This window comes from Lingula anatina, chromosome 9 (genome assembly GCF_051362555.1).
Source record: "Lingula anatina isolate TDL-2025a chromosome 9, LinAna3.0, whole genome shotgun sequence".
Taxonomy (NCBI): domain Eukaryota; kingdom Metazoa; phylum Brachiopoda; class Lingulata; order Lingulida; family Lingulidae; genus Lingula; species Lingula anatina.
In genome coordinates, this window is record NC_141775.1 from 9,339,183 (window position 1) to 9,349,166 (window position 9,984).

At 37.6% G+C, this 9,984-nt stretch overlaps 1 protein-coding gene across 3 annotated transcripts in view; it reads right to left on the reverse strand.

The window, feature by feature from the left end:
* LOC106177225 (high affinity cGMP-specific 3',5'-cyclic phosphodiesterase 9A-like) overlaps positions 1-7,255 on the reverse strand; it is a 50,416-nt gene extending 43,161 nt beyond the window's left edge. For all 3 annotated transcript variants that reach the window (XM_086996122.1, XM_086996121.1, XM_086996120.1), the window contains exon 1: positions 6,808-7,255. In XM_086996122.1, the coding sequence (XP_086852248.1) occupies positions 6,808-6,895 (88 nt within the window). In that variant the 5' untranslated portion in view covers positions 6,896-7,255. The remainder of the gene's footprint in view (positions 1-6,807) is intronic.
* Between the last annotated feature and the right edge of the window lie 2,729 nt (positions 7,256-9,984).

A 9,984-nucleotide genomic window follows, 5' to 3' on the forward strand; every position in this document is an offset into this window, starting at 1 on the left:
AAAAAGTAATATCACAGCATCATATGTCCCACAAGTTCTAATAATCACATGAACTTCCAAGGGTTTGAGCGAGGTCTCATGGCTTGTTTTCCTAGCATGCTTTATTGGTACCTAACTGCATACGGGTATACGGCTTTGAACTTCTGTTTGATACAATAAAGATGCCAACATTTTGTTTAATAAATAATGACATCGGTCTCAAAATTTCATGATATAACTGCAGTTTATCACGTTCATTTTTCTACCCGAGTATGTGTACACAAAAAAAATTGAGCAGAAAAAGACAGACAGACAGACAGACACACACAGGAGCCTTCTTAATCAGTCTAAGTTAGGTCGGCTGTGAACACAGCCAAATAGACCAAGGTGCAGTCTAAGTTAAGTCAGCTATGAACACAGCCATGCACTCCTACATAAAATTAAATTTTAAGGAGCAAATTTCGTTTAAATTGTATCTAAAAAGAGACAGTCATTGTCATCCAATGTATATCTCTTCCAATTTAAAACTGAATTGTTTTTTATTATATATTTTTATATTAAAACATCATGATCAGGTTCTACTTCTACATCTTTATCAACAACAAAGATACCTCTTTATATTACCAACATGTAAACCGTTTTGTCAAAACTAATCTTATCAAGGTGAAAAAAGTATTAGAATACCCAAATTTGTGCCTGGCTTGCTAAACCTACCAAGGGCCAACAATCCGATTCATCCGTGTTTAGTGTAAACACGCCAAAGCATCAGCCGAGGTTAGAACTGCGGGGTTGGAACTGCGTAGGTGAACACATGTCCTAGTTTTTAGTGTACATGTGAATTATGCTGTCTGTCAGTCTTTTGATCCTTTGTGTTGATGTAAAACATGTGGATCATAAAGAATGTTTCTGTAAATGTTAATTCCATTTTACAAAAACTGGACCGCGGGTGCCCCGCAAATATAGATATCTACCAGTACTTTCCTAGGTTGTCCCTAACTCTGAGCTCTGAGTATGTTGTCTAATTTTCAACAAAATTGTTCTCATTGTGACGGAGTTCCAGCACTTTTTATCCCCTCCTTCTGTTTAATGCAAGGACTTTAAATGACATGAGTACGAAAGCAGAACTAAGTCAAGAATTGTCAAGTTTACAAAACAATGTGGAGTTGGCCCATTGTGAGGCTTAACTTGACGCTACTTTCTGGACAGATCGACAGATCGGCATGTGGTTCTACACGTCCCTCGCAACTATGACGGCATTTCTTCACATTAATACTGGCCCTGTTACTACATGTAGTACCTTTTTTTGCCAGATTTCATTTTTTCTAGGTGATGTTTGAGGTAGACTCGCCCTTCGAGGAATTGACGCCTTCAAGAAATCAACAAAAACCAGAAATACTGTTTTTTCACTGTTTTTCCCCCGTCATGCCCATGTCCATTCTGTTCAGGATTTTCACAAAAAATATTTTCAGTGAGAAGAACGGTTCTTCTATTTATGGTTTTTTAATGTGTTTTTTTTAAAGAGTAAAAAAAGATAAATAGCATTGCAGAAAATTTTAGAAGCATTTTTAAAAGCTCCATTCCCTGTAATGTTCTCTCTGCTTCTTTCACGCCTCCCCACACGTCATCCCTGCAGGGGCAAAGTAATTAAATCTCGTCTCAATGCGACTGTTCGAGGGACGACGCGTGGGGAGGGGCGTGAGAGGCAGAGAGACCATTACAGGATTAAGCGGTCTTCTTTCCATGTAGGTCTGCCATATTTAAGCCATGGACCAGCTAGCACTCAGCTCTTCTAATTCTGAATGGCCCCTTTCTCTTAGCCATTTACCTATGTAGCTATCCATCTATATATTTTACTTCTTGATCTTTAAAAATTTTTGCCACTTCTGAATCTATTGTTACAAACAATTTTGTTTTGCCTACAGAAAATGTTCATTCAAGTATAAAGATTTTAATTTGTTTTTTATCATTTTGATCACGAAAATGAGATAGTAGTGTGACAACATTTAATCCACAGAAAAGATTGTAAGAAGTCATGCATTCCAGTAAATATAGCTTTTATATCCCACTGCATAAATAAGTAAAACTGATGAAAAACCAATAAATAAATAAATAAACAAACTAAAATTTCTGCCTGTTTACCGTAACCATGATCCTAAAATCCAGAGATTATGATGTATATGACAGAGTACAAGCAGTGAGAGCATAGCAATGTGAACTGTATGGTAAAACACTTTTGTTTTTCATCATCCAAAAAGTCAACCGTCTTTTAACTAGGCGTAAAATCAAGTGGGATTTCGTGGGAATTAAAGAGATGGGGTCAGATATAATGGCAGCCTTGCAAGTGCTGTGCAGCAACGAACAAATGCTGACAAAATTTCTCCAATGACATGTTTCTGGTTGTTTCTTTTTGAGTTCATACTGTAGAATTGGGCCCCATTCCCATAGAAACCATCTGATCAGTCTACATAGATCAATCCAGCTCCGTTGGGATTCTCATTTAGGCTGCGTTCACATGAAAAATCTATTTTCTAAAAATCTAAAAATCTATTTGCGGTATCTTGTGATCAAGGTCTATGCCCTTAATACCCTGCGGCGTAATTACCGGCAGTGCCGAGAATCAATTACAGCTTTGGAAGTAACTGGCTCAAGCTGCCCGTAATTACGCCGTGGGATATTCAGGGCACAGACCGTGATCACAAGATACCGCAAATAGATTTTTAGATTTTTAGAAAATAGATTTTTCATGTGAACACAGCCTTAATGCAATCAGTTTAACAGATTAAACATACACAGTCAAAGGGATAGAATGGGTCCACTTTGGAAAAGTTTTGATAGTCTTTTTTTGCAAAAACCTGGCTTCATTTTAAACCCAAGATCAACTTCGCCTTTCCAATTTTACCCTAAGACCCCATACCCAGAGATTAGATCGATCCAACTAGATCGACCTAACTCCCTAGGGGTTCACACTAAATAGCTGTCAGCCGAGCGGGCACGAAAGTTAATTACCCCCTTTCATCTTGTAGGAGGAGGGACGGACATTTAAGCTGGATTATCTGACAGTAATCTAGTGAGACTTCCCACGGGGATAGTTTGATCTAAAATCTATGGGAATGCGCCCTAAGACTTGTTTTCAAGTAATACCACCAATATTAATAATTTTCATTTAATGAGGAAATTTTACCCTCAATAGCTTGCATGGCCTGATTGAAACGGTTCTCTGGGTAAAATCAAGAAACACTATATAAATATGTCTCAGATCTCTTTTTTTAATGCCAAATAATCTTTTGGGAATTCAATAAGTCTCATTAGATCTGACAAAAATGCATCTATCATATTAATCATCAAAGATGTTTCAAAAATAATTTATCATTAATTCAATCATGCAATACCTACAGCAAAACTTTGTAAACATCAGTCGAGAAAGATCCGATGTCATGATGAAATATAAATATAATATGCATCCACAAGATAGAAAATGCAGATGAAGGGGCTTCAATTCAAAGTCAAGGACACTTGTAAATATTTGCAAATAATGGCTCATAACCAACTCCATCTGTAAGTCAAAAGGCAAATATAATTCATAATTTTTTAAGCAGTATCAATAAGGGTTTAACGCTCAATTTTTCCCTAACTGCCAGAGACTGCTTAATAGAACTGTTGAGGCAACCTTAGTATTGACGATTAACTCAGTGAGTTGGCTGTTCAATAACTAGGTAATAGCTGATGTAAAACATGAAACGCTTTGCTACTGCTGCCTGTATGTGGCACAGCAGTTTATCACATCCATTACCCCATTCATATATTCCCACAGGTCCACGAGATGATTATTGAAATCGAAAATTTAGAGTCATTACATAACCTCTCTCTATTCATTTCTCCTTGCCCATAGAATATAAACTGTGTATCAATAATTCATATGAAAAGCAGAAACAATCATACCTTTAGGAAACGAATAAAAATATGCTGCCAGTGTTAGTGTATGCAGAAATAATTGACATTTTTCACAGCATAGTCAGCCTGCAACATTAATACCTGCAACCTGACTTCAATCGGCCCCAATACCTAATTACAGCAAAACTGAAGCCAGCTCAGTGAAATTTTGAAAATTGCTACAGTTATTGGCCACTTTTTCTGCTTTGAACCACAGAGTATGTCCTTCAAAACTGGTTCCCTAAAAGGGCAGAAAGCGGCCAGAAGGTTTTTGGTTTGGTTCACTGACAGGAGCTGTCTTTTTTTAATCAGACAAAAATAAAAGAGAATGCTACTTTCTAGTAAATCACTGATCAAAAGATGCATCATATTTTTTTTTATTTATAGCTTATGAAGCAGGAAGATAAAAACTCACTTCAATCCTTTTTTTATAAAATGAGTTAATATGGAAAATAAGACTAAAATACTTTACTCGCATAAGCATGATTCATACGGCAAATGGGAAATGCTTGCTTCCCCTTCTGCCCCCCCCCCCCATCCTCCTCTTCTGACTCATGCCTTCTCCTTCCTCAGGTGTGTGCTATAATTTTAAACCTTCATTATTAATTCAAAAAAATACCACCTCCTATAAACCTAATTCCAAATTCTTTCGCTAAAAAAAACGGGGTCATTCATTTTAATGGCACGGTTACTAACCATGGTTTCATTCAATTATTTTTCTCAGCTGTATGCATGCCAGTGAGAAGTGCTGAAGTGCAACTTGACCTAACTCTCTCTGTATTCGGATCGTTTCTTTCGTCCCATTAAAAAAATGAAAATAAAATGTCGCCTGATAAGAAGAAAGATTTATTTCAAATTCATTATATGTGGCATATCTAACTGGATAAACACCTCTGAAATTTAAGTAAGAAATCAATGTATGAGAGATTTGGTTTCACTAAAGAAATATGTTGCACTGTCATAGAAATGTCTCGAACATGTTGAAAACAGGGTAAAATGCAGGTAGACCAACAGGCATACGCTGAGGTGAAAAAGTCAACTACAGTTCAAAAATGGAGTATTTGCTAATCAGTAATGGCTTCTAATCGCCCAATGTCATCATATATTATAATGATAAAACAAAAGTCATTAAAAATGTTAACAAAAATTTACTGAGGTGAAAATCTGATAAAAATTAACTCGTGGACGTTTTTTATCATGAACAGAGAAAAAAATTTTTTTTCAAATCCTGTGTGTAATAACTCTCTACCAAAGACCACCAGACTAATGATGTCAATTCTATTAAAAAAAAAAAAGTATGAAACCGTTTGATAGAACCAATTATTTCTGCACGCAAGTAAATCCTTCTGACTTTGCATAGCTAGGAACTCTGCTTATTGCTCAATGAATCTTTACCTTTTATTTTTTGCCTGGGGTCTACAAGGAAAACCTTAAACTGGTTATGATCTATTATGATTACTGCGTAATTCAGAGAAAGCAGATAAGAGGATAATATGGGGGGGGGGGGGGGGGGGGGGGGTAGGGGGGGGGGGGGTAGAGCATTAGCCAGGCAATCATCCAGCTGTCTTTTAAGCCACATTCAGAACAGTGGACTAACTAGTCCGCAGATCAAATATGGCGACCCACTAAAAACTTGCCCAAAATTACATCACGCGATGAACTTGGAGTTTTGTACCAAGCATAATTAGATGTTTTGAAGATACATTAAATGAATGCAACAGGAATAAAAAAGCTAAGGCCTTTAATTTAAGATTAAATCTCCAACCTGCAGTCCTACCTTAAGAAATGTGCCAAAGCAATGAAACTTTTTCACCCTGGTCATAACAAGCATGTTCATTTCGAGCAGCTTAAACATCACGTGCAAGGAAGCCAATTAACAGTATAGCACAGCTCAAATAATTAGAAACCAAATGATTAACAACAAGATAACAGCAGAACACAAAAGGATCAATAGTCCAAATATAATGCGTGTATGTGGGGCTGAAAATGCTGTATTTGAACAGTGTAGCAGCTATATGCATGTTGTTAGGGGTGAATTTCTTCCATCGACACTACATTGGCTTGGTTAAAACCATAATTTCCACCTATGCACATTGCTTAATTGACTTCAACTGATCAGAATCAATGCTAATAACTTGCTCTTTGGGCCATAAGTAGTTCAGCATCGTTTAAAAGAGGCAAAGGACTTGCCTCCCACCTGACTGGGTTACCAAAGTCAAAGTTGTCACGGTCATTGGTTTTTTAAGAAGGCAGGCCAGGCAGGCCCAAATTAGCAAACCCCATATGCCAAACGCATTGACTGAAGGTACTGGTTAGCATATATTAATATAAGAGGGTAAAGAGTGACCTTAAAAGCCTGCTAACTGTCTCAGTTGGTATGTACAGTAATTAGCATGCGGTTTCACATGTGCTAACGCTATAAGCTGCTATTTACGTTTTGTGAGGTATAAGTATTTGTTTTAGCACTACTATCATAAACTGCACAAATCAAAAATGTGCGCTTATATAAGCATGAAAGTTTGTGCTAAGTTGGTAATATGACATGTAAACACACATAACCGCACAGTGAAAGAGAGGGGGATGGAGGAGAGAGAGAAACATTGGCAGCAGTAACTAGAATGTAAGCAGTGGTACAACTAGTACATGTTATACGGGAAATTACCATAATCTGACCCCGTTACTAGAGAGCTTATACATGTACTAGATTGCGGGGTTGTCAATTTCGTTCTGGGTCATTCCTTCCCATATAGTTATCCTTGTTCTTCATTGCGTTGACTTGTGTTTTCCTTGTACCCTTGGCAATAAACAAATATTACACTAGTCCCGTAGTTATATAAATGCCGATCTTAGCCAAGTTGTGAAATTCTACATGCAAGTTCAAGTAAATGTTGGCCTTACCTCTGACATCGTCTTGGTTATCCGTGCTTCGGAATTCTGCCTGTTCTTCTTTCCCGGCAACGGTGAAATATATCACCTTGGTTGCCATTCTATGCGTCCTGTGCAAAAGATCGGTTGTCTCCAAGGCTGAATCTCACGTCATTTTCTCTCAGTGTTGGGGTAAAATCCACTCGCGCTTAGCAGCCGCAGTGTAACTTACCGTAGACCAATGTAAACATGCATGTGCCCGCGGAGTGGGGAACGTAAGGAAACAGGTGTATCAATTTCAAAAATTTTAATTATTTTAGCCTGTTTTATTTTCCCCCATGCATGCATACAAACAAGTCAACAGCAATAATAATGCTATCTGAATAATATCAAGCATCACATGTCTCTTCAAAGGAACAGCGGAAGCTCTTCCTAAATGCAGGTGAGGTTTTCACATATCACTTTTACTTACTAGCACTTATCGATTGCCCTGCCACCTGGGGTCAGTTGCGCTGCCTTCAACAGGTCAACGCGATCAATAATTTATTTTATAAGAGTCAGAAAAGCATGTAACTTGAGCTGCCTGAGGTAGATTTAACGTCAAAATTCTTTTCTAATGAGCACATTTAATATGAAAGAGTGTATCGACGGCGTTGATAAATTATTCATTTCCAACTACAACTCGATTTTGGGTGCCTCCATTTAACTATGATATAGGTTCGGAAAATCGCCCCAAAATTTTGCGGGGGAAAAAAGGCCAGGGAACTTCGAAAAAAACTTTGAAAACTAGAAATAAGAAGACTCCACAACAATAAGAATACGGTTTTATATCAATTAATAACTGTAATGTGATTATAATATATTAAAAAAAAAAAACTAAATCAATGGTAAACACTCCTCCCACCTCTAACTTACTTGTTTGAATGCCATACTCGACGAAGAAGGGGACAACATGCTTTACCTTCAATGCTTAATATCCAGGTTGGGTAGGGGATCGCTTTGTGAAAGATTGGACACTACCATGCGTTACAAAACTGTTAGACTATGTGAGGTGCATAAATCATTTCCCTCAAGGCTCTATCATGAACAAATAGGCCTAGAGCACGTTTTGCTCGCCGTTATAATAAACTGAGGCTTATAATAAACAGGTGGAGAAAATAGGTAAACAAGAGTGAGGGAGAAACGAAATATAACTAATTAAACAAGACATTAACGGCTTCATTACGTAGACGTGTTATATGCTGTGTGCGAAATGGATGCGGCTACCGTTATGTTACGCAACCTGTTTGTAACTCTTCGGGCTTTTAAAATCGACAGTAACATAGGAAAATACATAGCGTAGACCCATTATAACAGAATTTTGTATCTGAAACAGTTTTCATTAAAATTGTAGGAGTTTAGTTAATTGAACGGGTCGGCATAGGGGTATAATGAGGGCATTGACTTGATATGGGAGATAACATGGGCGCATTTACATATCAATAGTTTATTTTTCATTTGGATGAAGTCCTTATCATCCATTTATTTATTATCTTTTTAATGCATTTTCTCATTTTTGGAAATAAATCTATTTTATCCATTTCTACTATCTAAACGCGATATTCAAGTAAGACCTGGCATATTTCAAATCCACTTGTGTTGAGTGCATAAGGGTCGGTGTACTTTATTAAGTAGTCTACAAAGGCATATTGACGAACCTAAATGCAAACGTCATCCTGGTTTAAAATATTACTGATCGCTGTACCAGAAATATTGATTAATTGCCCTAGATTGTCCCTGTCCTTATTTCATATTTGACTTTAAATCTAGATCGGAGATAAATCGAATCGAGAGAAATGCCGATAATAATACAAAATCTGTACCTTTCGAGATGTAGATGGGGAGAACTCTTATCTCACTGTCAACAGTCTAAACAATAACGTAAACTGGACGTACTGCAATCATTTTTTGATTGTGTTAGTTGTGTCTCAAGAATATTTTTGGAATGTGTTGGCGCAACAACCGCAATGCGCAATCACCCGAACAAAGCATCCTGTTTTGTCTAAAACCGTGTCATCATAACAGCGGCCAAACAGAATGCATAGATTTGTTTGTAATCGGTATTCGAAATGCAGTTCAGGAGGGTCCTGACGCCCCCCCCCCCTTCGCTTTCTGAAAAAAATTACACTAATATTCCCCTCTTGAAATTAGAATTTTGACTAGTTGAATCAATGTTCCAAAACGTACCAAATCGCACCGTTAGATCCCTGTACGGTTTTAAAGTGGTCGGTTTGCATCGGGTGGTTCTGTTTCTCTGACGTCACTTCGTATCCTGAACAGCTGCACTGTGCAACTACCGGTATTGCTTATACTTCCGTACAATGCGTCCTTCTTTCTTCATTAACCTAGCTTATGTTTTGATCCACTCGTGCCTAATTTGCAATTAAGGATGACCGAAGTGCGTAGATTACCCCACGCATTCGATTTGTTTATTCCAATGGACATTAGGATCACTTTGCCACCGATAACCTATCACAAACCTCCCGAAAAACAACTTCTGCTCTGGATATAAATACACTCGATGTTGTGCTATTTTGTCAACCTTATCAACGCGTTTACATGATACACCATAGCAACTGCAAAACTTGTTCAATCATAATATATAAAAATATGAATGGGCTTTAACATAAAGGTATACCGTTTTGACGCAGTGTTTCCTATGTCAGTAATTATTCAAAGGAACGTTCGTGAAAGTGGCAACGGTGATTTATTATCCAGACATTTCTTCGATTTGAATACTGGTGCGTTTATTTATTAATATTTGTTTTAAATAAGTGGATTTATAATCCATTGTTATGTCAGTTTTGCACTGTTGAGGACCACAATATTTCATGAAGGCAAAGTGATGACGCTGTCTGACAGCGCGTTTTGAATAGGCCTAACACGTGACAACGGACAGAAGAAAGTATTTCATCGAAAAGCAGGTTTCATCAATTGCTCGGGTGAAAAAAAAAATCGATATTGTTTTCATAGACCAAAAACGTTCAAAATGACGGACTTTGGCATAAAAGACATCAACCTTCATATAGGCAACGACACGTTCACCATCAAAGCAGATACACTGGCCAGCGAGAGCGGCGAGATTGACGTCACGACACACGTTTTCAAGGAAAATAAAATTAACGGTGAGTGCGAAGAGGAAGACGATGAAATTGAGATCGACGTGTCTGC